We start from the raw sequence: 25,767 nt of genomic DNA, 5'->3' as shown, positions 1-25,767 counted from the left end.
CGGTAGGCGACTCGGAATCTGAAGGAATCTTGTCTGACAACGGTGCTATCCGTGTGGGCTACTGTGTGATGGTGGCGGTGGACGAGAGACTCCAGCTGGGACCGGAGGAGTGGGTGAACGGGCACAGGGAGGCTGGGGTCCCCTTCTCCTCGGACCCTCCCTGCCTTTTCTTTCCCCATCCAAAAGGATTTCCGGAGAGGAGGCCAGAGTCTGTGAAATGGCTAAACTGTATACTCCATTAGAAAACCAGGAAAGTATGTTTTAAAAAAGAAACAAAAGCCCAAGAGAAAAAAAAAGTGGAGAAACAGTGCAACGTAACTCTCGCACTTTAGTGGTTTTAAAAACACAGACAGTACAAGGCCCGGGTTGCTGGTTGGTGAAACCCCTGTCCCTCGTCCTCCTCCACTCTGCAGAACCGAGCCTCCTCTCTCCCGGAAGCCAGACGCGTCCTCTCTGACGCTACGGGGCTTCTTCTCCTTAGAGAGCTCTTCTCTGAGGTTCCCACCCTGGACCGAAGCCCTCTCGGGTGAGTGGATGGGTCCGGGGTACTGTCCTGCTTTGAGGGGGGCCTGGCGGTTGCCGTGGCAGCCCTGTCTTCCTAACAGCTGGCTGGGGGGGAGGCCCACCCTCTAGAGGAGGCCAGCCCTGTGGGGGCGCCGTGGAGGCCACAGAGGTGGCGGTGGGGAGATAGGGTGAGAGAGAAGGGTGTCATCGATTTTGGGCGCTTTGCTGATGGTGTCGGTGAGCGCATTTCCCGCCTGAGCGCAACTAGCGGCGGGTCGTGGGCACCTCCAGATAAGAAAACAAGCTCAGAGAGATGTGGAGAAGAGTGTCATCAGAAAAGGGCCTCCCGGGGCCTCCTGCACCTGCCTTCCTCCCCCTGCGGGGTCGGTATCCCCAGGCCTGTCTGTCTAGGCCTGGCTGTCAGAGAAATGCTCCAGTCTCTTCCTCCCCAGGGGCCCTGCCCTGCCGGGTGGGTCAGAGCAGGCCGAGGAAGGAGCGTCAGTCCTGGCTGGGCTTCCTTATCTCCTGGCAGTAGTGGGAAAGACAGAGGCGTCTTCTCCACTGCCAGAGTGAGGAACGAGTCTAAAGGGGATGGGAAGAGACCTTCTGTGGGTGTGGGTGTGCGAGTGGGCAGCACTTAGACCCGGAGCCATTGATATCCTGGAGTCCAAGGTCTCTGGGTGAGCAGACAGTTGGCCAAAGGCCAGTCTGGAGTCAAGCAGCCCCCTGCTTAGATTGCCACGCTCACACCTTTCCAAACCTGCCTCCCTCGCTCACACCCTGCCGTGGGGTAAGAGGTGCCATCTTCCTTCAACGCCTCCCTTCCCAGGGTTTCCCCACCCTGGGCTCAGCCAGACCTCCTGGGAGGCTCAGTTCCATGTGTCCATGAAGGCCCAGCTTCTCCAGGGAGTGACCAACTGTCCAGGAGCACCCCCTGAACCCAGAAGAGACTCACAGGTTTGGGTGAGCAGGCATGAACTTCGGAGACCAGAACAGTCTGGTGAACTCACACCAGACCTTAATCCCCAACCTCATGGCTGGCAGCAGAAAGCCAATGCGAGGGGCAGACGCCCACTCAGAGTCCAGACACAGTGGGTGAAGAGAGAGCTCCTCTCTGGAGTCAGGTCCAGGCTGGGAGGAATGTCGGGGGAGCTTGTAGTTCCTGGCTCAGTCTTTTCTTAGGGGAGTGGCACCCCAGTATCCGCTTGGCAGATCTTAGTTGGATGACTGCTCAAGATGCAAAGGAAGAATGGGTGGGAAGAGGGGTGGCGAGGAAGAGATTTGGGATACTGGCCTAAGACATACAGAAACGTGAGTTGGGTTTAGGGGACAGTAGTGCAGAGAGATGGGGTGTGCTGACTCGGCAGGTCAGGTCCCGTGCTGCTGGCCCTGCTGGGTCCCTTTGTCTCAGGAACACTGAGCACTTCTCCTGTCCCCAGCCAACTGTCCTGTCCAGGGGCGTCGGACACAGCCCCCAAGTTCTATAGCTGTAGGGTTTCCATCTGTAGAAGCAGATTTGCTTTTTTGCTATTCCTCTTCATAGCCCTATGTTGGAGGCAGCCTCCACTGTGTCATGCCATTAGCAAAGAGTGAAGAAAGCTGTGTCCATGGCATGAAAGGGTCTCCTGGCCAGTGTCCAAGCCCCCCTTCCTGGATATCTTCAGCCTTAGAGGACAGTCACAAGGCCACCATTGGTTGAGGAAGTCATTGGAGAATGGGATTTTTCTTGGTTCAGAATCTGGCTGCCAAGTGACAGCATCCCTGAATCCTGTGTTCCCTGCTTGTCTCAGCCTCCCTTCCATCCTCCACCCCAGGGAGGAGGCGGGGATTGGCCAGAATGGAGGACGAGCGGGAGAGACTCGTGGGCCTCCATCCCTCATCGCAGGCTGAGGGTGGGCACATAGGCTTGCCTCTTCCAAAGCATGGCCAGTTTCTGCTGATTCTTGTTCCTATCCGGCTTCTAAAGTCTGGCGCCCTCCTAAAGTTACCCACCTTCCCTGGCTCTGTGGCCTGGATTAAGCTCATTTCTATTTTACAACCCATTCTCTCATTTTCCTCTCTTTCCTCTCAAATCCCAGAAGGCATACAGGGTGGGGAAGCTAAGGAAGGTTCTATTGGCTTTTCCCCCTTTCTGCTGCTTCGTGCCAAAGCTAGAATGGGACAGTCAGCCCCTGTCCCTGCAGCCCTCTCTTCCTCCCCACATCTACTCTGGCCTGAACCATCAATCTTACTGTTGTGCATCTAAACCGTTTTACCTCTCCCTCTGCCATCTCTTCAGTCTCTCTCCTGCTCTGCTAGTGTGGAGAGTGAGAGAGGCTTCCAAAAACGCAGGTTCTGTTCAGATGAAAGGAGAAGGCTGGGGTGGATTGGGGGATCCGTCTGGACTGTTGGGCTCATGCGGTGGGTGTCCAGAGACTGTGACTTCCTGAGGGTTTAAAGACTGAAATGGGACTGAGGCGCGTGCCATGTGCACCACTGAGGACTGGCCTGTGCCTGGCTCGGTGGGTGCAGATGAACACGCGTGGGGAATCACTGTCAGGTCCAGCACTGTGCCCCACAAGACAGCTGAGTTTATTGCTTACGGGAAACTCTGCCTCGAGGCAGGCAAAAATGCTATTACGGGTTGTATGAGGAGAATATGGGTTTTCTCAGTTTTTCCAGAATGAGGGAGCTCCTCAATGCCCCTATAGGAACTACTTTAAAAAGTTAATGCAAACCTTTGAAAGAAAGGAAGAAAGAAAAAAAATAAAGAGAAGCGAAAGGTTTATATGCCTATATATGACTCTACGGAGCCTTGTAGATAAATACAAGCCCACTTTTTTTTTCCAGCCTATGCTCCCCCAGAGAGACTGCTGTGCTGCTTGCAAATTGAATCAAATGAGGGCTGAAACCTCACGCTTCCGCGTGTACTGTCGTCGCCCTGGAAGAACAAGTCTTTCTAATATTGGGGCGTGTATTGGTTTCTAAAAAAAAGTTTGCCTGGGGAGTGAAATACACACATGTATTTAATATTCACAGATCTGCTTCCGAAAACCTGTCTAGCTAATATCACTCAATGATGGAGTTACTTTGCTTTCAGAGGACTGGAATGCATTTTAGTTTTTATAAATTTGGGGAGCGACAACACTCCTCCCGGGTAAGAGGAGAGGAAGCTCAGGGTCCAGCAGTCCATACTGCTGGCTGGAGGAGGAGACAGATCCGGGAAAGGCCCTGGCACGTTCTGTCATTTTCTTTCTCCCCCTGACCAGTCCATACTGGGAAACCCCGAGAATGTCACTGAAGGCCGGAGCTGGACGTGAAGGTTGGGCCCTCCCTGGTCTCGGTGCCTTTCCTTCCTGCCTACCTGCTTGTCTTCCTTGTCCTAACGCTATTTGTCTTTCTCTTTCTTCAACACAAAAGCTTCCTGCCCTTCTCTTCCTCTCATTCTTCCTCTCTTCCCTTCTCTTGTTCATTCAACTTGCCTCAAAAAGAAAATCATTTTAGAAAGGGGGGTGTCTTTTTAGCTTTTTGCATCTCTGTTGTTGCCATTTTCAAAGTTGAGCCCTTGCTAGAGATTCCGAGGTCCTCAGTTTCCTCAAATAGATAGATATATACTTTTCCCTTAAATGAGATGAAATGAGTGGCGTCCTGGGGTGGAGGGAGGCGCTGGCTGGAGTCAGGGCCGGGGGTGGGAGGGATGAGGGGAGGGCGGGGGGGACGCATCACTCAACATTGCTGCTGTCGAAGGCGTGACACTGAAAGCCCCCGTCCACGTACTCCATGCCTGGCAGCTTCATCCCATACTTGTCCACACACCAGCAGATGCCACGCTTGCGGCCACGGGAAGGCTTGCACTGGGGTGAGCAGAACAACAGGCGGTGAGGATGGCCACACCCCAGGCTTTGCTCCTCCCTGCCCTGCCTCTTCTCCAACCCAAGACAAGACTCTCATCCCCAGAGAGTTGGGGGTGCTAGACCCGACCCTTGGGTTTCTGGGATGTCCCCGTTTCCTGGAAAGACCCAGGGAAAAATGTGAATGTAGGTTTCAGATATGGGATCTTGTTATGCTGCCCAGGTTAGGTCTAGAGATCCTGGGCTCAAGTGATCTTCCCGCCTCAGCCTCTGGAGTAGCTGGGATGACAGGTGTGAGCCACGGTGCCTGGCTTACAGTCCCTTTTTAAATGCTATCCATGCGAGTTCTTCCAACCTGAAACTCTGCAGGGATTCTCAATAGAGTTATGATCCAGTAATAATGATGATTGTAATAATGATAACAGGAGGCATCATTTGTGCAGAGTTATCATGTACCAGACACCACGCGACATTTGGCTTGCAAAGGATACTGTTCTAAGTGCTTTACAAAGATCAGTCACTTACTCCTCATCCTCCATTTTACATGAGGGTCTGGAGGCACAGAGATGTTACATGACCAGTAAGGAGACACAGCTAGTAAGTGGCAGAGCCAAGATTTGCCCCAGTGTGTCCTGGCTCTTACATTTAGATTATTGGTGCCCTTAAGGCAGCACCAGGGTCACCTGTCCACCCCAGAGGCCACCCAGGCCTACCCTTCAGAAACTGCAGGGGTGGGGCCCAGCCATCAGCCATGCCCTCCAGGGAGCAGATGCCCTTGGAAATTTGAGAACATTGTCCAAAGGGGAGCCTGGTTGTGAAGGGACATGAAATGACTTCAGGTGGTACACAGAGAAAATATGGTTTCAAGTCTTGAGTGCAGGGCACCAGTGCTAGGTGCTGTGAGAGGTGTTACAGCTTCCTCTTGCAATGAATTCATGTAGCTAAGGTGATCTGTGGAAAGCATAGTGGATTACAGCACAGGAGGGAATGAGGGAATGGTGGTGTATGAGTGGGTATCTGAGGCCAAGGAGACGTGAAGTGTTTAACAGTGGAAATCTCAGGCACTTGCTCAAGGTGGAGTTTTCCTGGCAGGTGCCATTTTCAGAGCCGTCTGAGCCTGGGAGCTCAGGGCGGGGGACGTACCTGCTTTCTCTTGTAGAATCCTTTGCGGTCACAATTGGGCAGGTACACGGCGCGGGGCACCATGCGTGGGGTGGCTTTAAGTTCCTGCAGGGCAGCCTCCATGTGTCTGCGGCAGGGGCCCTGTGTGGACAGCGGGGTGAGAGGCATGGCGAGACCAAGGGGGAAACACCTAGCTGCATTCATGAGTGGCCCGGGGGGTGGAGGGGCAGAGGGTCTCTGGAGGAAAATCACCACCCTTGGTCCTAGTCATCTGCTACCCAGGATCTTTCCTCCCTGTCACCTGTCACATGTTCTGGGGTCACACAAAGCCTGCCTTTGGCCAGGTATGGAGCCAGACTTTCTCTTTTGTGTTCCAGGCCACCCCCATCCCAGCAGCTGTTCTCTCTGCTGAGTAACGATGTCCAGAGATGCCCGTCTCTAGATGCTCTAGGAGAGTATTCAGCCTCTGCCTTGGACTGGACACAGCTGCAGGGCCCAGGTGCCTGAGGTGTGGCTGCTGGGCTGGCACACACTCTCCTCAAATGAGCACCGCCCCTATTCCTGCTTCCTTGCAGGAGCCCTCAGCGATGACCAGTGTAAGCTCTGGAAACTCTCCTCCCAAGTCCTAAGCTGAGCCACCATGGTTGGCTGTGTAGGTCCTCTGCCACATCTAGCCTAGCACCTCCTGCTGCCACGAAGGTCCAATTTAGATGCAGGAAAAGGTCAAAAGCCGGGGAGGGAATGAGGGAATCCCCAAGAAGCACCTGCTCAGATTCCTGTCTCATCTCAGGGGCAGCGGCGACCCGGGAGTGGGCAGTGTTCTCAGCTCCCCCCACCAACTTGGACTGGGTTAGCTTCTTTCTGCGGTCCTTCTTCACCGCTTCAGCCTTCAGCTCGGAGATGCGGGTTTGCTTGGGCCGGAAGATCTTGGGGGAGTAGGTCTCCTCAGCCAGCTCGGTGGTGGTGGTGGGCTCCTCATGCTCACGGGAGTCTCTCTCTGCAGGGGAAGGAGCCAGAGGGTCAACTTCTGTGGGCCAAGGTGCACACGGCACCCTGTGGGGTGAGGGGCGTAATAAAGGCTGAAACAGATGTGTCTCTGCCCTCCCGGAGGATACCCTGAAAGCAGGGGATAAGAACCAGGAAGCAGAGGGAATGTTATTTAAGTGGCGGGAAGTTTCTGGCATGCCCGGAGTTGAACAGAGAGTGCAGGCAGAAAGACCTCACAGAGAAGGAGAATTGAGGGATGATGGATGGGTGAGTGAGGACGGAGCCGGCTTTCTGTGAGCAGAGAGGCAGAAGGGCAAGGGAGGTGGTCCCGGCAAGGATGAAGGTGGTCGTGAGCGGTGTGCTTGCTGGGGGATGGCCAAAGATGGGACGTGGCTGGAGGTGGGGATGAGAAGTCGAAACCTGGGGATCTGGGCCCATGGGGGAAGATGACACAGCCAGGGCGTGGATGAGAAGGGCCAAGTCTGTCCTGTTAGTGAGACCTTTGTGCTTTCAGAGTTGCTGGACGTTGAGGTCTCTTTGGACCTGGGGAACCTGGGAGGAGGGGGTCCTGGGGTCTGGAGCAGCAGGGTGGTGGGCACCTTCATAAAGAGCAGGAGGAGGGGAGAGGAGAGCCAGAAGTGTGGGCCTGGAGGGGACCGGCGTGGGGCCAAGTGGAAGTCGGAGGCTGGCTCCCGCTCTGGCTCAGAGCCTGCGCTGTGCTCGGGGGCCTGGGAGGCTGGCACGTTACATGTACTGAGCTCCGGCCTGAGAGAGGCTGACAGCTGGCTGGGACCGGGGAAGTTATATATAGGAGTGGCTTGGCGATGGTCTATACTTAGCTGGCTTTTGACCTTTAGAGAAGTAAGACTTTGTTCATGTATTTGTTGATCCTGAATTCCACCTGTCTGGCCTTTTCTTGGTGCACAGATTTCCTCTAAATTCTTATCCCATAGGCGTCCCTCCCTGGGTCCCCTTTCTCCTCTCAGCTCCTTGACCTCCCCCAGCCTCAGAGGAACCAGAGTGGGGGAACGTTAGATTGTTGTTTCCAGGTGGGCCAGGTGTGGCCGGGATGCCCCACGGTGGGACCAGGTGCAGGGGTGAGTGGAGGTGGGGAGCCCTGTCTTCATTACCTCCCTCTTTTCTCAAATACTGGAAAGAGAAAATGGAGCTTTGAGTGACCTTAAAGAACCAACATGAGGGGAAAGAAAATTCTGCTCTCCACCCACTCCGTGATCACTGAGACACCCAGGAAAGTGACAGCCAGACTCTGGGATGCGGAACAGAGAAGGAGCAGAATTCAAGGAAGTGGGGATGGGGCACAAGGAAAGAGGAGCCTTTGGAGAAGACACTGTTTTAGGCCTCTGGGTGGGCGTAAACCCCACTCCTGAGTTTGCAGCTCTGGGCAAGTTCCGGGTGTGAGTCAGGAAAGGCATTTGGACACCTGGGCTGACCTGGTCAGGATGGCAGGTGGCGGGGTGCACCCCAGCCTCTGTTCCTCTCTCGGCTCAGGATTTGTCAAGTCTCATGAAATGGGCATCTCGTCTTTAAGGCCTTGGCAGAGAAGATTCCTGCCCCAAAGAAGCCTCCAAGGGTTTGCAGCGCTCCTGGTGGTGAGTTGTTTGGGTATTTGTTCATAGGGAAGGAAGGGAGGTCATGACTGGAGAGGAAGATGATGACGAGGAGAAAGCCAATAGCAAGATGGTGGGCGGGCTCTCCCCAAACCAAATTCAACCCAAGAATCCTGGTTCCCCTTCTGGCCCTTCACCCCCTCTTCCCAGTCATGTGTTGATGTCCCAGTACCCTGACTCTGCTCCATCAAGTCCTCATCAATAGGGTGACATCCCTGGTAGGTGGAATGGGATTAGTTAAGAGTCGACTTTTCCTGGTTGTAGGGCAAGTGAGATTGGCAGGAGGGAGAAGCATGGCTGGCCTGGGGACCACGGGCAGATGGAAAGGCTGGCACTCTGTTATCTGGTAACGCAGGCTCCACGCCGAGGCTCAGATCTCGGAGAGGAGGGAGTCAGGAAAGGGAGTGCTAACCACTGCACAGGAGGGCTTTGGGGTTCGTCTTGCCGAAGGACTGGAGCCGCACCACTCAAACTCACATCACAAAGCCTTCAAATCCTCAAGAAGTGGTTGATTACCTCTGGAGGAGGGGCAGGCAGGAAAGGGCTGCTGCTGAAAGCCTGGAGGGGATTCAGACTGGGAGAGGCCTGGACCCCTTCCCCAGTCAAGATTGTAACTGGATAAAGTGAGGGGAGGTGGGGGAGTGGGCTGGCCGCTGACCAGCGTGCGCATCTCTGCATCTCCTTCAGTGGGCTGCCCCAGCCTGGCCTGGAGAGCCAGCACACTGTCGCCTCTTCAAGGTGAGAGAGGCTGGGAAGCTGGCTTCTCTCCTGGAGCTAGTGTATCAGCTCCTGGAATCCTTTCCTTAGGCGATTTAGTCCATCCCCCTGTGTCCAAGCAGATCTAAGTATCTATCTCTATCTCAGTGGTGCTCTCTCTAGCTCCTAACGACATTTGAGAAGGGGGTGCCATTCCATCCTCCTCCGCCTATCTGTTGGGGGAGGCTCTGTCCCTTTGGTCAGAGGGTGCCCTTCTCCAGCTGGCATTTGCCTACTGTCTCTCTTTGGTCTTGGTGGACACAAGCATGGTGGTCCACAGCCTTCCCTTGACAGCTCTTAAGACGCTTCATCTTTTGGAACTTTTTTTTTTGAGATGAAGTCTTGCTCTTGTCCCCCAGGCTAGAGTGCAATGGCACCATCTCAGCTCACTCACAACCTTTACTTCCTGGGTTCAAGCCATCCTCCTGCCTCAGCCTCCTGAGGAGCTGGATTAGAGGCACCTGCCACTCCACCCAGCTAATTTTTGTATTTTTAGTAGGGACCGGGTTTCACTGTGTTGGCCAGGCTGGTCTCAAACTCCTAACCTCAGGTGATCCGCCCGCCTCGGCCTCCCAAAGTGCTGGGCTTACAGGCATGAGCCACTGCATTCTGGCAGGACTTTTTCTAAGAAGTGCTGTGGGCTGTCCTTTACCGCGAGTCACCCTTTCCAGGAGGAGGATGGGGCTGTTGACAATGGTTGGACAAACCTGAAGAGTAAATTTATTTTGACTTCTTTTAGTCTTCTTTGAAAGTGTTCAAGTACTGCCCCGGGGCCAATCAACCATGATAGGAAAACAGAAAATGTAGATTCTGAGATCTCTCTTCATTTAAGGAACTCAAAACATTTCTGCAAACTCTCTCCTTTCCCCAGCCTCCTCAAGGCGAGGCTTCCTGAGGGCACACCTTCCCAAGCCTGCAAGCTTTCTGGCTTCTTCTGAAGAGCAGGCTTAACGTTTTGATCTGCCTCCCGGTTTCTGGTGCCACTTAACCCCCCCGTGGGACCTATTCCTTCGGCAGCAGCCGAGTCCAGTGTCAGAGATACCAATCAGGGTCTTGTGGTCACCTGTGGGCTCCAGCAAGACAGTGGAAATTTGGAGGGGAGCCAGGGCAGAACCACAGAGATTAAAGGGCTGGAAAGTGAGACTGGGGCTGAGTGCCAGAAGCAGCTAGCCCCACTCAGCAGCTCTGTGGCCGAGTCATAAATAGGCTTTCAATTTTGGAAAGGTTTAAGTTAGATAAAACAAGGAACAAGTAGACTGGCTACTCTTGAGCTATTTCATCGAGAGAAATGAACTGAGGTTGCAGAAGGGATTTAGGGAGGACACCGGGAGGACTTCCTGGTGAAGACTGTTCTGCACGCCAGCAGCAGACGGGCTCAACAGTCAGCTCCCGGAACCTGTTTGACAAACAGGTCAATATCTCCATGTGGCCAGCAGAGGGCGCGGGAGACTGATGTCCACACAGCATGGGCTCACTTCCAGGGACTGGAAGAGTTTTTAAAATTCGGAATTTGGCGTGGTAGCTCATATCTCTACTCCCAGCACTTTGGGAGGCTAAGGTGAGAGGATTGCCTGAGCCCAGGAGTTCGAGACCAGCCTGGGCAACATGGTGAAACCCTATCTCTACAAAACATACAAAAATTAGCTGGGCGTAGAGGTGTGCGTCTGTAGTCCTAGCAACTCAGCAGGAGGCTGAGACGGGAGGATTGCTTGAGCCTGGGAGGTTAGAGGTGGAGGCTGAGGTGAACTGTGATTGCTCCACTTTCATAGCTCCACTGCACTCTAGCCTGGGTGGCAGAGCAAAACCCTGTCTCAAAGAAAAAAAAAATCTGGAATTTGGGTGCCTTCCTCTCCTACTTCTGTAATAATCACTCAAATTCCTCCCTTCTGTGTGTCTGCAGCATGTATTTAAAGGGCCAGGGAGACAAACAAGCGAGGCCCGGAGAGAGTCCATGTGTGGGAGAGTGAAGGCAGGTGAGGGAGAGGGGGTAGGTCTTCCTGGCGCATTCTGCTGTTTCTGTACCCTGCAACTGGAAAATGATCCAGGGAGACATATTCCAGCCCTCCCTGCCCACTAAATGGCATTCTAAGAGGGTTCTGCAGAGGATGGGAAAGGAGGAATGCTCAGCATCCATTTCTCCTGCTGGGATCTATGCAGGCAGGACCTTTACCGTCATAATCTTATTCAATGACTAAGGAAGGGGAGGATTATCATATTATCTGGGTACAACATTTACTTTTGGGGTGGGATCTAAGTCTGCTCTGGCTCCTATATACTAGCTCCAGTCCTTCCCACTGGCTCTCTAAGGCCTCTAGCCCCTGCCACATTTGGGTGGCCACCTCAGTTCCTCTTTCATTCATAAGGTGTTCCCCATTCACCCCAGTGCAGAAGCATCCACAGAGGCACACACGGTACATCTGTCCCTCCCCACGGTAACGTGAATACGTGCTTCAGGACCGCACCATTCTCTATGTCCTGGCAGACAGAGTGTCATGGGTTGAGCCCAGCTGCTACAGACCCAGAGCTATCTTAGGGTGAGAAATACTATACGCTGCACAATTGCACAATGCATGCGCCCTGTCCAAGCTCAACCACTTTCTCCAAACCTGCCCTTTTGCCACTGCTGTTCTCCTCCAGCAGAGGCAGGCGCATGCTCTTCTGAAAGGTTCTGACCCTACCTCGCTTGCTAGTCTTAGCAATGGATGGATCCAGGTGGAGACCTGCTGCTGCCTAAAATCTACCCTCCCCGCCCTTCACTGCCCGGTCCTCTTAGTCACACCCCGGCACTATTAACAGCCTGTTCCTGGGCTGGTGTTAGTTTCTCACTCTATCTTGCTTGACCTAATAATCAAAGGTAAGAGAAAACTAGGTGACCTAAATATTGTGCCTTAGCTTACAAAAATCGAAGAGACAGAGGCATCCTTGAAATTCGCACTCCAGGAAGAGTGTCGGGCTTTGCCAGGCCACCCAGACCCGGGAGATTCTCCCATCTCCTTTTCTAGACAGAAAATGAGATGAAGAGATCTAGAATCCCTCTATGAGGAATGGAAAGGGCAGCTGAATTTCTTCTGGCTTTCATTCTAGTTCTCTCTGTGGAATTTAAATAGTCAGCTTCTTAAGGGCAGAGCTTTGTCATTTATCTTTGTCTCACCAGCATATAGTATTCAATAAATAACGTTTAAATGGAGAGATGTGTAAATCAGCCCAAGAGGCAAAGAGAAGTAAGTCTGGAAGTATTTCTGTAATATAAGCTGGGGGGTTAGAGCCCAGAGGATGCCTTGGGAGATTATCTCAGCCGTGCCCTGCCCTGAAGCAAGATAACCCTCCTGCAGGGCACTGAGAGGCAGACAGATGAGGATGATGGGTGTGGGAAACAGTAGGGCTTCTCCTGGATTCACTGGCTTCTCTTTGGCCTAAGGCTACTATATATTAATATACTACTCAACAGAGTAGCCAGTAGCCAATGTGGCTGTTTAAATTAATACATATTAAATAAAATGAAAAATTCAGCTCCTCAGTCGCTCTAGCCATATTTCAAGGACTCTGTGGCCACATATGGACACTGCAGAGCTAGAACGCTTCCATCATTGCAGAAAGTCCTACTGGTCAGCGCTGGCCTGAGGGCACTGGTCTGTGCCTGGGTGTGGATGGAAATACTGAGGCCTGGGCTAGAATGTTCTGCAGTCCCCTTCCTCCCTTGCCTTGTCACTAGCTCACCTGCAGCCCCCAGCTCCTTCCTACCACACAAGGCTTGTGGAAGCATGAGGGATTGGCTGCTCAGTTTTAACAAATGTAAGACACGTCTCAGTCTCATGAAGTCTGTTTCCCAGCTGTGAATGTCAAATGACTCCACTGCACTTGTGTGTCTGCATTTGCAGGAAAAAGGCCACAGTGGGGGTGGTGGGGGTTGGGGGGGGGTTGGCGTGGGGTGGGGTGGGCGCTGTGGTGCCTTCCAGGGAAGTGGCATCATAGCTTTTCCTACCCCTCCCATCCCTGACCAGCGTCTGCCTGGCACCAGTCTCCGTCTCTCAGAAGACACTGTTTTGTAGCTGTTGTTGTCTTTACTCTATAGTCAGTAACAAGCATGCATGTTCTGGGTTTTTTTTTAAGATGGAGTCTCATTTCTTCCCCCAGGCTGGAGTGCACTGGCGCGATCTCAGGCACTGCAACCTCCATCTCCCTGGTTCAAGCGATTCTCCTGCCTCAGCCTCCTGAGTAGCTGGGATTACAGGCGTGTGCCACCACACCCGGCTAATTTTTGTATTTTTAGTAGAGACGGGGTTTCATCATGTTGGCTAGGATGGTCTCGAACTGCTGACCTCAAGTGATCCACCAGCCTTGGCCTCCCAGAGTGCTGGGATTATAGGCGTGAGCCACTGGGCCTGGGCCATTCTGGGCTCTTTTTAACCTGAATTATGGGCTGAGGAGAAAATGAGCACTAAACTTCCAAGAAAAAAACAAACCCCCAAAGCTGCCATCCTACAAAACGGTAGTAAGATCAGAGGAAAGCCAGGAGGGAGACCCCGGAGGGGAGCTGAGCAGGCTGAGTCCTGCTGGCTGGATGATGACGGCTCTAGGCTTACTCAGCCGAGCTCCCCACCCCACTTTAGGCCAGGAGAACGAACATGGTTAGGTACTCTAAACCAACAGCAAAGCGGGCCAGGTTGGGAATATAACATCTCTATCCTGACCAGAGAAATACAAACACCACGCAGTACAGTGGGTGACCATTCAGAATCGGGAACCAGATCACCTGGGTTCAAGTCCCAGCTCTACTGCTGAATAGGGGCGGCAGCTGTGCCGCTCTAAACCTTCAGTCCCCCTTTCTGGGAGGAAGATGAAGCTATTGACTATGGCTCAGTAAACCTTGGTGCACCTTCGGCAACACAGCAACACCCTATTTCTACATAAAATAAAATATTAGCTGTGTGTGGCAGTATGCACCTATAGTCCTAGCACTTGGGAGGCTGAGAAGGGAGGATGGCTTGAGCCCAGGAGTTGGAGGCTACAGTGAGCCATGATCGTGCCACTGCACTCCAGCCTGGGTGACAGAGTGAGATCTTGTGTCTAAAAATAAATAAATGAATAAATAAATGAACAAACCTTGGTGCGGCTTTACTTTGACCTTACTTTCTTCTTCCTCTCTCCGATTCGGTTTTCTCACCTGAGTTATGGGGAGGATGACAATGGCCCCTTCTCGGTAGGATGAATCAGGGTGATGTGTGCTAATTCACTCTCAGCACAGGTCTCTGCCTTTGTAGTGCGCTGTTCCCTCTCACCTCTCTAGTTCCAATCATCAACTAAAAACTCAGTTGCTGTGGCGCCTGGTTGACAGACGCCTACTTGTAGCCCACAAGATCTAAGGCTCCTTGGACTGCAGGAAGTTCTTCCAGAAAGTGTTGGCTCAACCCTTGTGTCTAGGGGTCTGTGGTCCAGCGCCAGGTGAGAAGGACTTGGCACAGTGCTCTGGGGACCCGTCTCCACTGAGAGAGCTCCGCCGGGAGTCCTTCCTCTGCCTAACCCCATTCCTTCATGCTGCGTTAAGGACACTCAGTCTTTTTCCCTGAAGATAGAGAGAGAAAAGGGGGACCACCACCCTCCACAGTGTAGATGTCACAGGTGGGAACGTATCACCTCACAGAGTAAGGGGCTGACGTACGACCTGCCAGGGACGAGAGGTAAAGAGAGGCTCCTCCTTTTTTTTTTTTTTTTTTTTTCCTGATGCTAAACTAGGATTTGGGGCTGTAACTCTGGTTCACATTTCTTGGTCCCTAGGAAGCAGGTGGTGATAATTGTACACATAGAAAATACACGCTTATGCACAACTCTCTGGGTGAGAATCTCCAGCCAAGCTTCTTTTGGAGCTGGGGAAGGGGGAGCATGCTCAGTAGAAATGTCCCTGTCTGTTTCCCATACACACCCCAAATGAGAAGGTAATGGGGGGATAGGTGGGGAGCAGCCTCTGGAGGAAGCGCTGGGCTGCTTTTCACCTGGCCACTTTTCCATCATGACCCATCACAGCCAGGTCAGAACATTGTGGTCAGCAGCTAAATTCCCCAAAGTCCTGCATGACCAGAAGGGGGCGGCAGGGAGCAAGACGGGTTTACACTTCTCTCCCCAGGCCACTAAGAAGGTGCCCAGGCTCTGCTAGGGACCAAACAAGGGAGTCCCGTCTGTCAACGAAAGCTGAGATTCCTCTTTTTTGACTCTTTGGGAGCAAAAGAGTGGAGACAGCAGTTCCCTTCTCAGGCGAGAGAGGAGTTTGCTGGTGGCCACTAGCCACGTGCAGATCCACACTAAATACGTGACATGTTGCCCTGGCAACTGAGGAACCACATTTTACAATGTATTTAATTTTAATTAGTTTAAATTTAAAAACAGTTACTCGGCTCAGTTATTGGAAAGATTTTAAAGTATGTTTGGAATGCCTCAGGTATGTGAATCTGCTTTTTCAACTGTGAATTTTATGAAACCTAAATACAGATCAAGTATTTCCCATGAAAATTTAGTGTCTGAATTGAGATGAGTTGTGTACGTGTGAAAGGCATACTGGGTTCCAAAGGCTAAATATGAAAGAATGTAAAATATCTCATTATAATTGTTTTATTTTGAGCATGTGGGGAAAGGGTATTTTGGATATATTCAGTTAAAATGTATTATTACAATTAATTTCCCTGTTTTTTTTTTTTAATATTTTTTAAAAAGATGTGGCATCCAGAAAATTAAAAATGACAAACGTGGCTTGCATTATGTTTCAGTCGGAAGTGCTGTTCTAAATGATCTGTAAGAAGTCATCCTGGCTGAGGTGACAGAGAGGCGTCACAGCAGTGACGGCACCAACTCAATGGTTTGGGATAATTGGAACCCACGTAAAACAACTCCGAGAATCAGCAGAGATGATCGGAGGCCTGGCTCTGAGTGCAAATTCGGTGGGGCTTCATTTTAGGCCAGGCTAAGGGGCCTGATGGTTTAGGTTGAGGAGTCAAACATGAGATCACTGATTTAGTTGAAAATGTTCCTAGGGTTCACCTGGCAGGCTTACTGGGAACAGGGGCCCATCTTATCTGCCTCCTTCCTGAGCATCCCAGAAGAAGGAGCTGCCACAGCCTCCAGGATGTGTTAGAATGGCTCTCAACACTTCCTGCAGCACAACTGGAGGTTCCCAGCTGCCCTCTGGAAGCCCACCTCTCCTCTCCTCCGACACACCTACCTATGACAGCCAGGGGCCCTGCCCTCATGCTGTCTTCCTCATCAGCTTCGGCGGTTTATGATTTTCCTTCTCTCCCTCCGAGGCAGAACTTCCCTAGTTACCCCACCCTCCCTCGATCTCTGCTTTCTGCCGGCACCACGAGAGGACCGTGCTGTTGGAAGCAGGCCACTTCTGTGCCGTGTTCTTCAAGACCACGGGCCACTGCACAGCCCACAGGCAGCCAGGGCCTGCCTGCCTCTCCACATCAGGAGAGCTTCCTGTCATGCAGAAAATGAGGTTTGGCTCATGGACCTGAAGGCTGGGCTGAACAGCCCTCCTTCACACCCTCCTGGTTCTCTTTACCTGACCAAACCTCAGACTTAAGCCAGACTTGTGTGCAAGCTTGTGTAGATAAAGGGACAGAAGGGAGTGTGAAAATAGGAGAGTGTGGTGCTCTCCACTTTGGTGTTGCTTCACTCCTCTTCCTACTGCCCCTAAAACAGAACGCCTTCAGGTCTTGGGTTCTTATGTCATGGGATGATAGCATCTGGCAGTGTTTGCCAAAGGCCTCCTGGCAGGTTAACCCACGCCCAGGCAAGAGCCCCAGTGACTAGCAAGAAAGCCAGGAATGGCTGGATGCAGTGCCGGAGCCCCTGTGGGGAAGAGCTGGGCCCCAGCCCCGTGTCTGCCTCTAACCCCGCTGCCGTATCTTGGGCAAGTGGCTTCCCACTCAGGGCCTCAGTATCCTCATCCTAAAACTAGAGCCTTGACTGTGATGACGGCTGTGGGCTCCTTCCAGCTTTAAGGTTCTTTGACCAATACCCAGACAATTCTTGGAGAGACACTAGAACTGAGCTGAGCTAAGTGGCAGGCACTAACTAACCTGGTTAGGTGTTTTAAACCAGCAGCAAAGTGGCCCAGGTGGGAATGTAACCTCTCCCCTTACAAAGATGTTCAGTCACTCCTCTGGACTTATATTTTTTTTAAAAAAGAGAGAGAGAAATGACATTATAAAAGAATTTATGGAAAGAAATGAAACTGGAAATAAAAGGGGTGATTCGCTGGTATTGGGGAGGGGAGTGGAAGCCTACACTGCCTTGTTTATTTATTTTTGCAAATGTGTAATCAATGTGTAATCAATCTTACCGTGTTAAATAACATGTCCAGATTACAACTAACGGATGGTCTCTGGGAATTGCAGCTTTTAGACCAACTGTAGTGAAAAAGCAAATGTGAAACTAAACAAAGCCCACCGAGTCGCCTGCCTGTCTCCCAGGTGTTCTCCCGCCCTCTTCCCTTCGGCTCTGGCCCCTGGTTTGTACTTGCTCTTTATGGTCTTCTTCCAGTTTCTGGAGATAGTGGGTCTGGAGTGTAGTGATTCCTTCTCCAGAGTTTCATTTTCCACACACTAAGTATCTTCAAGTTTCACAGGCATTACTCAGGTACAAAGTAGAAACTTTAGACAAATATTACCTCCGCTTCCTGCTGGCTCCTTCGTCACTCCATTAAGGGGCCCAGGACTTCTGCAGGGAATTCTTGCTCCCATGCCCTTTGCTGTAACCCTCATGATGACCTCTGGCTCCTAGGGTCAGCCTAGTCCTCCCTCTGCAGCTGTAGGCCCACCTGCCTGCTCAAATCCAGCCCAAGCCCCAGGACTAACTCACAGCTGTTCTGACTTAAAACTCAAGCTCTCAGGGGATGCCTTAGAGTTGGTGGAGGTGGGGAGATGGAGGAGATGAAGGGGGCGGAGATGGAGAGGGGTCGGGGGAGGGGGCATGGAGAAGAGGAATAGGGGGAATGCAGAGTGGTGGAGGGATGGAGGGGGGTATGGAGAGGGTGGGGGATGAAGTGGGGGATGGAGAGAGGTGGGGCGATGGAGAGGGGTGGGGGGTGGGGGATGGAGAGGCGTGGGGAGGCGGGATGGAGGGCGGGGAAAATAGGAGGGAGAGGTGAGAAGGGGGATAAAGAGAAATGGAAAGAAAATGAACTCTCACAAGGGCTAACTTCACTCGTTCTTCCAGTCTGAGCTGACACAGCAGAAAAAGGTGGGAGGTGGTGGCGGAGATGGCAAGGAAAGTCTAGTTAAAGCCCCATCTCGTTTTCCCAACTCCCGTTTCGGTTGGCTCAGGGCACAGCCATCCTCTCAAAGAGTTGTTTCAGAGGGAGGGGGTGCGGGTGGGAAAGGAATTTGGCTCCTTCAGTTTTCCATGATCTTGCTCAACCCAGACCTAAATTTGGCCAATAAACCTAACTCTGGAACTTGACTTCAACATGGCATTTTAGACCAGGCTTGGAGTTGAAGCCAGGGTGATGGAGGCCAAACCCCTCAAAGAAGCAAAGGCTAAATTCATTTTTATTTAGGTAATGCTTTTGCTTTCTTTTCCAGAGCCTATTTTTTTGATCCCACATTGTCTCTTTCTTAATGACAGAATCCAAGACTCCCTATATCTCAAAGTGAAGGTCTCGCCAGCGCAGAGGAGACTTCTCCGACACTGGCATCTATACTAGGGACCAGCTCATCAAGCCTCATTCCCCACGAAAATGCCAGAAACAAAACCCACTACTTCCTTGACGCCTTCCACTCACCCTTATTCACTGAGCTTTGACCAGCAAATCACTCCTGTCTTTCATCTCCCTCAAGCCTCACACACATCTCTTTTTTCCATATCTATCTCTGCTCCTGAAATGGTCAGAATGAAATGCAGAGCCAGGCTCATTCTCAGCACCGGATTCTCGCTCTCAGCGCTGGTTCCTGGAGCCCACTCCCTCTTCTGTTTCTCAGCAACAGTCTAGCCAAACACCCGCTCCTCCCCCCGCCCCCCTTCCTCCCAGAGGCTTTGACTGCCTGCCACCTCACTCCTCTGCTCCCCACTTCTGATTCCAGAAATGCACCTTTTTTGTGTTATACATATGTTTGGTTACATATAAATATATATATAATGTAGTATATACCATATATAATACGCATTAAATAGATACAATATGTCGTGTGTGTGTGTGTGTGTGTGTGTGTGTGTGTGCAACTGCGAGAGGGAGGGGGAGAATCCATTTCTGCAAGCTCAGATTTTGGGGATGGGAGAGAAGGGAGGTGGGAGGTGGATTGGGAAGCAGCAATTTTGGCTAAAGGACCAAGAGGGCGCTCTTCCTCTCTCTGTCCATTTCCCTCTCCTTAAGAACGGTCTCTACACCATCTCCAACTTTTTGGGGATCCATCCAATGGTTCTCCAGCGACAAAAGCCCTCTCCAGGAGCGCCCACCCCATCCCATTTGTCCGGGAGGAAGATGTCGGCATCAGCCGAGGTGGAGCGCCGCCAACCCGCAAATACAGCCGGCCGGGCACCTGCCTTCGGCTGGGTGGAGTCCTAAGGAGCGCTGGGGAGGGGGGCGGGTAGGAGAGGCGGCTTTGGGTTGGCCCAAAGGCACTCAGAGGGTGGGGGTTGAGGAACGGGCGGCAGGGAATTCTACCCCGGATCTTGCTTGGGACTGAAGTGTCTCGTGTGTGTGTGTGTGTGTGTGTGTGTGCGTGCGCGTGTGTCTGTGTGTGATGCGCACTTCGTGCTCGCCTAGCAATTGCGCGCGCGTGCGCCCTACGTGCACACCCTTCACTCTCGCCACATCACACTAACGACACGCTTGGCAAATAATAAGTGGAGCCAGGATGAGGCTGAGCGACACCTTACGTACTTTCGGTGTGACTGGATTGTTACCCAGGGCGGTCGCTTCCAAGCCAGGAAATCAGTTAATTTTTTTCCTCTCCGCTAGGCTTTTCCAAATCCATATCCCCTAAGATGAAGGCGGGCAGGACCATATTTGAAGAGTGGATTTTAATAAAAATAATTTCACAAGCCGGTCTTTGGGGTTCCCGGGGCCTGCACGTCCTCCCCTTTTCCTCTTTTTGCAGGCTGCAACCTGGAGATTGGCTATCTCTGGCAAAGCTGGAGGGGCTGGCGCCTGCGTCACTCAAATCCTGCAGTTTGCAGGGTCAGAGGCTGAACACAGGAAGCTCTCCGGCCTCCAGGAAAGCGCGGACGCACTCCTCTCCTGCACTATTGCGACTGAAGTTTGCACTTCAGAAAGCTCTTGTTGGGGTGCTCGTGAGTCATGGAAAGGGACAGGGAGGGAGAAGGGGATTGTCCCCGTAACTAAACTACGCCAAATGAACATTGTTTAGCCAAGTTTTAACCCCTTTTGGAGAGAACTAGTAGCCAGTTTGACGTCTTAGAATCCAGACTTTTATGTAGTTTATTTAACTTCTTTTTTTTTAAACTAAAGATCAGGTAACTCTTTCCAAAAACAAACTCAGTCTAAGGGGGCAGAACTGTTCTGACTGAACAAGTAGCTGTGTCAATCATCTCAACCCTAGACTCCCGGAGTAGAGAATTTAGGGCGGGGCAACGAGGGGGCGGGGCTAGCGGAGGCGAGGCTTTTCTGTCTCCGCCCCATGAATTTTGCATTCGGCGTTTCCAGGGCCCTCTGCACTTGCTCCACGCCCACTTGGGATCTGGTTTAAGAGATTGGGGAGGGGGGATGGGAGATTGCAGTGGGAGGAATTGTAGGGGTGAAGGTGGGGGTGGGGTGGGGGTGGTGCCGGGAGTGTGCCTAGGCGACGAAGTTGAAAGGTCTGAATTTCACATCCCCTTTTGCCTCCCAGCCCTATGCCCACCTTTCATCCTAGGTAAAATCTGAACTGAAGAGGGGGAAAAAAGGAATTAGATTCAGCAACGATCACCCAGCACAGAACACCAAACCCTTCCTTCCCACTCTTCCCCACCCCCACCCCGCACCCCCGAGCTTCTAAAGTATTTTTGCCATTTCTGTGATAAAATAAGTCATTTTGCAGTTAAATATATTTTACCATCTACCACAGGCAATCATCTTCAATCAAAAGCAATGGCTGTGCACATGGGAGGGGCTTCAGGGCTCCCACCCGAAAGGCATTAGCTACCAACGATATGGGGGTGTCTGTGGTGTGTGTGTGTAGGGGGTGGAGGGATAGAAGCGTCTGGAGGCACGGGGGTGGAGGGGCCAAGAGGGACAAAGGTGGCATTAGCTCAGAAGATGGGTAACGCCTGTCTCTCCAGGCCCCAATTAAAATAATATTTTAACAAAAGAAATTTTTTTTTTCCAAGTTCAGAAAACAACGTGTGCGGGGCGCGGGTGGGAGTGATGGAGGAGGGAGTTCATATTGTAACATACACTCTTTCAGACTGGAATACGGTACCAGGGGACTTGGACCTTGTGACCGAATGGGAGCTCAGAGTCGGTATTCGGACAGAGCTGGGGGTGGAGGAGGGAGCTGGCAAGGTGTAGGTAGGAGGAAGGAGAAAGAGCAAAAGCTGGGATAGTCTCGGCGAGACAGCCCCCCAGGGTAGCAGGATCCCCAGGGCTCCAATTCCGAGGTGCAGAGACCCCCCTCCCCCCGACTACTCCCTAGCTGCAACCCAGCTCGAAGCCACTTGCTGCGCGAAGAGCGCGGGCCCCGCCGATCCCGTGTCCCCCACCCGTGCGCCGCGTAACTGACTGGCACACGGAGCGCGCTCACCGATTTTGACTTGCTCGCGGTAGCTCTTTTCGTTGAGGCAAAGCCCGCGGCCGTGCAGCAGGGCGTGCAGCGGCTTCTCCTCGTCCTGCCGGGGGAGGCAGCGCAGCCCCTGGGCGCAGCGCTCGGTGTAGACGCCGCACGACTGCCCCTCGGCCAGGGCGCAGGTCATGCAGCAACCGCAGCCCGGCTCCTTGACCAGCTCGCAGCCCACGGGGCTGGGGGGGCACACGGAGAGGGCTTTCTCGTCGCAGGGCTCGCAGTGCACTAAGGAGCCCAGGCTCTGGGCCGGCCCAGCACAGGAGGCCAGCAGCAGGAGGACCGCGGTGAGCAGCACCATCTTCTCAGTCGCCCCCTTTACCTCGGGGTGGGGCAGGAGATCGACAGTGCAGGGATAAAGGGGCCAAGAAGGCGCCCGGAGATTTTTTTGTTTTTGTTTTTTTAAAATTTCTGGCAGGTAGAGCAGGTGCCCTCCCCCCAGGCACTTGCAAAAATGTAGAGAGAGACGGAGGACTGGGGTGCCGGCGATCAAGTCCCGGTTGCAAGAATTAATAAAGCCTTGCAACAGGTTGGGGGAAGCAGGGCAGCGCCAGGTGCACCCAGCGAGCTGAGGCCGGAGAAACCCTCGAGCCTGATCGGGTCAGAATTATAAGTGGAAAAAAGCCATAAAATCGTTCACCCCCAAGCAACCACCGAGATAATGAGCTCGGAGGCAGTGGGGATGGCGTTGGGGGTGGGGGAGAAAAGTGGATTTATTTGGAAAATTTTTGCTTAAAATCTAAAATACACCCCCCGCTCCTTTCTAACCCTCAGCGGCCAGCGGTGCGCGGCGCCGCGGAACAGGTAAGAGGCGTTGGCTGCAGCCGAGAGGGTGGGAGAAAATGTTGAAATCAAGAAATTAAAAACAAAAAACAAAAAACCCAAAAAACCCCAAACCCTAACAGCTCTTTTCTCCCACTTTGCCACCTCCTCTTCGAAATTCGCAGGTTCTCCGCGAAGTCCGGAGAAAGGTGAAAACGGAAGAGGGGGTAAAAAAAAAAAAAAAAAAAAAAAGGAAAAAGCCCACACTGCTTGGAGCTCTTTCCTAGCTCTTTTCCCCTGCAGAAGTTTCCAAAGAGACTACGGGCTCCGGGCGAGCAGGCGCTTTTAAATAGCCGGCCCCTGGCTGCCAGCCAGTTTGTAGATGCAATTTGAGCTACCCAACACCCAACCCAGGCAAGGATGCCAAGGAGCTTTGCAGTACAAACTCACACGGGGTGGGGGTGGGGAGAGGCCTTCTAGACACAAGGGGGCTCCCCTTCGCTCCTGAGCAGCGCCCTCCTCCCCGCGGAATGTAAGGAAGGGGCAAAAGGGACGGGCTGGGGCTACTGAGAGTGGGGAGGAGGTGGAGGGGCTAGTGGAAGACAGGAGTTCTTCCCAGCAGGGTGAACACAATGAGGAGAGTAACTTGTTCTCCCCCTCCCTCCTATCCCTTAACTAGTCAAGGCAGAGGCTGGAGGGAGATGCATTTTCTTATTAGCCAACTGGATGTATACCGTGCCCAAGAAATCTCTCTAAGCTTCTGCAATGGACTGTATGCTGGTGTCTGTTTCCATGTGGGGTGTGTGTGTGTGTGTGTGTGTGTGTGTGTGTGTGTGTTTGGGGGACAGGTAGTGTAGAATGGCCAGTGATGGCTGGTGACCTAAATTTAAAAAAAAAAAAAAAAAAAAAAAAGAAAAAATGAATTTCTCTCCTAAAAGTCTGGAGAAGGGGATTTAATCAGGGGGTTTCTGTTACTCATGGTGAAGAGGTGATCCCTTTCCTTCAGCTACGTTGGCCAGGGAGGTTCTCTCTCTCTCTCTCTCTGTCTCTCTGTGTGTGTGTGTGTGTGTGCGCGTGTGTGCGTGTGTGCTGTGTACCTGAAAGAATGGACATTCATACAATAGCATTGTTGAGAGCAGTGAGTTGCAGATATGGACCCTCAGGAGGAAATGCTAAGTTTGAAAACCTTGCCTGGTGGCCTAAAGTGTCCTTGAGTGTGGGGTTCTTAGAGGGGAGAAAGGTGGATTGGAGTGACACTCCCCCCATGTCATTTTGCAGGGGTATTTCTATTGGGGAGGGCCACATCCCTGGAGGGAGTGGGTGGTGGAGTAGCGGGAGGAGAGCTTGTCATGGGTTAGCTGGTGCTTGCAGGCACATCCCGGGAGGATGAGCGGACAGGGCCACAGGACCTGCTCGGAAGAGGTCCTGACGAGGAACCCGATCATGCCACTAGAACTTCTTTCTTTAATAAAATGAAAGAAAGCTAAGGCCTCGAGAAAAGGAAGGTAGTGGTTTTAGCTTTTTCTGAAATTCACATGAGTGGGCCATGAACCTCACAGGCAGGTCAGAGAGAAATGACCAGTGTCACTGCCCCTGCTGGGTGGACTTAGGGTGGGCTGTTATACCTTTTACTTTGTTCTTCCTCCCTTGAGAAGTACTCCAACTTTCCTTTGAAGAAGGGGCTGCATTTCATGATGTTTGCCACTAGACTGCACCCTTATCTATGATAAGAATTCTTTCTGGAGGACTGAGTTTAAGAAAATATTTTCTCTAGCTTGTTCAGTTCAGGAGCGTCTCACTTTATGTGGTTAACACCCCCAGATCCGGATCTCTCTTCTCACTTATCTGTTTGCCGAAAGGCACATTTAAAACAGGCCTAAAGTTTAAAATTATGTCTTTGCCTGTATTTCCAAAGGGGTTTTAGGCGGCGGCTGGGAGAGGAGGAGAATTGTGTGTAATGATTAAAACAAAAAATAGCAACAAGACTCATCTCAATTTCTTCTTTTCTCTGTCTGGGGGTTTGGTGAGGTAGGAACAAATGAATATTTAAGTTTGGTGGAAATATTTTAGGAGTGAGGGAGATCATGTGTTGTCTTCTCTTTTGTGTCAAGTTCAGAGTACAAGAGTGGCAGCAGGATGTGTGCGGTGTGTTCTGTGCTCTGCGCCTATTTCTTTCAGCACCCCCTTAGCAGCTCCGCCTGCTCCAGGCACACTAGTAGCTTTTAAGATAAATGGGGGACATTATGGTGCCCCTTCCAAAGAAATATGAGTTGCCTAGTTCCAGCCACCCTGTATTCTGAGAGAGATGGCCTCTTAGTGACACCTCGTTTTGTGTAGCTGACTGCCAATGGCTGGATAATACAATACGTGAAGACAGGTAAAAGGAGGGGGGATGATTCACAAAAAGGATACAAAGGGTAGAGAGAAGAGAGGAGGACAATGTGGTGGAGTTGGATCCTGGGGCAGGGCGGTACAGGGGCCATGGAGAGAGATTACTCTGTGAGACTGTATATGTTAGGCAGCCATTCTTTATCCCACTTAGAAATGGGCTTATGTTACGATGGATTCAGAGACTGGAGCATTGTCCAAGAGATTCTGGGATAGGCTTCTTGAGAGGGCATCAGAGAAAGAAGACTTCTCAGTAGCTGGGATTGTCTACAGTAATTTTGTCCAAAGATGGAGGACTGGCCAGATGGGTTTCGCTGATGAGTCTGTAATTAACATATGACAGCGGAGTGGGACAGCGTTGTTGTTACCACAGGATACGGGATCATGGAGGATGCCGACGAGCCTTACTTGATTCTGTTTTCCCCTCCCTCCATTCCGGAGGTCTAGATCTGTTCACAATCACCTTTAGAAAATCACTTCTAGAAAAAAAAGTAGTTTGCATCAACGAGGGTAATTGGGAGGGGATCATTAATTCCTCCCAGATACAGATGTCCCCTGCCTAGAGACCCTCTTTGCTACCGGCTTGCTTTCGTGGTCATGAGCTTCCCAACTCTGGCATAGACTGGCTTCTATACCTGTCAGCTGCATCTTTTCTGGGAAAGTGGTATGTTAAATATCAACCACTTGTGTCCCGTTTCCCCGGAGATCACCCCTCCTCTTTCCTTGAAAAGATTAACTGCTTATCAAAACCAACTTTCAAGAAGTGCATCTGAGAGAAAGATTTATGTTCTTTTATCAGGATAACTTTTCAAATGATGGATAGTGTTTTTATTTTATAAAGCTTCAGAGTCCTTACCTGTGATCATTTTCTGTGAGTTTCTAAGTGATTTTCAAGGATGATGCCTGATAACCAGTTTGGGAAAGCTAGACTTTTTAGTAGGACACAAAGTATTATGGATTCTACTGGTCAGATGGAAAAACATTAGCTAAGGGTCTTGTCTCGTCTTCATTCTTTTTTCTGTG

General features: G+C 51.8%; 1 protein-coding gene and 1 long non-coding RNA gene across 2 annotated transcripts; one reads left to right on the top strand and one right to left on the bottom strand.

Moving 5' to 3' along the window:
- The first annotated feature begins 6 nt into the window (after positions 1 to 6).
- Positions 7 to 3,249, top strand: LOC108308904. The gene is made up of 2 exons (XR_001827100.2): positions 7 to 705; positions 829 to 3,249. It is a non-coding gene; the product is annotated as an uncharacterized LOC108308904 (long non-coding RNA).
- On the bottom strand, positions 3,055 to 22,717 carry IGFBP5 (insulin like growth factor binding protein 5). Its single transcript, XM_017534939.2, has 4 exons — positions 21,559 to 22,717; positions 6,221 to 6,453; positions 5,478 to 5,597; positions 3,055 to 4,337 (listed from the first exon to the last, which is right to left on the bottom strand). Exons 1-4 carry the CDS (start codon positions 21,893 to 21,895, stop codon positions 4,206 to 4,208), a joined length of 822 nt encoding a protein of 273 aa, XP_017390428.1. The 5' UTR covers positions 21,896 to 22,717; the 3' UTR covers positions 3,055 to 4,205.
- Between the last annotated feature and the right edge of the window lie 3,050 nt (positions 22,718 to 25,767).

This window comes from Cebus imitator, unplaced genomic scaffold (assembly GCF_001604975.1).
Source record: "Cebus imitator isolate Cc_AM_T3 unplaced genomic scaffold, Cebus_imitator-1.0 Scaffold89, whole genome shotgun sequence".
Taxonomy (NCBI): Eukaryota; Metazoa; Chordata; class Mammalia; order Primates; family Cebidae; genus Cebus; species Cebus imitator.
Note: the sequence above shows the minus strand (reverse complement) of the source record. Positions and strands in the feature narration are given on the sequence as shown.

What these genes read in the sequence shown, in the direction of transcription:
- IGFBP5 (XM_017534939.2), bottom strand. Translation starts at nt 21,895, where the DNA reads ATGGTGCTGCTCACCGCGGTCCTCCTGCTGCTGGCCTCCTGTGCTGGG. An exon ending in TGAGACAGGAATCTGAGCAG is followed by an intron (nt 5,598 to 6,220) that starts GTGCTTCTTGGG and finishes CTGTCCACACAG; the next exon opens with GGCCCCTGCCGCAGACACAT. An exon ending in GATTCTACAAGAGAAAGCAG is followed by an intron (nt 4,338 to 5,477) that starts GTACGTCCCCCG and finishes TGCTCACCCCAG; the next exon opens with TGCAAGCCTTCCCGTGGCCG.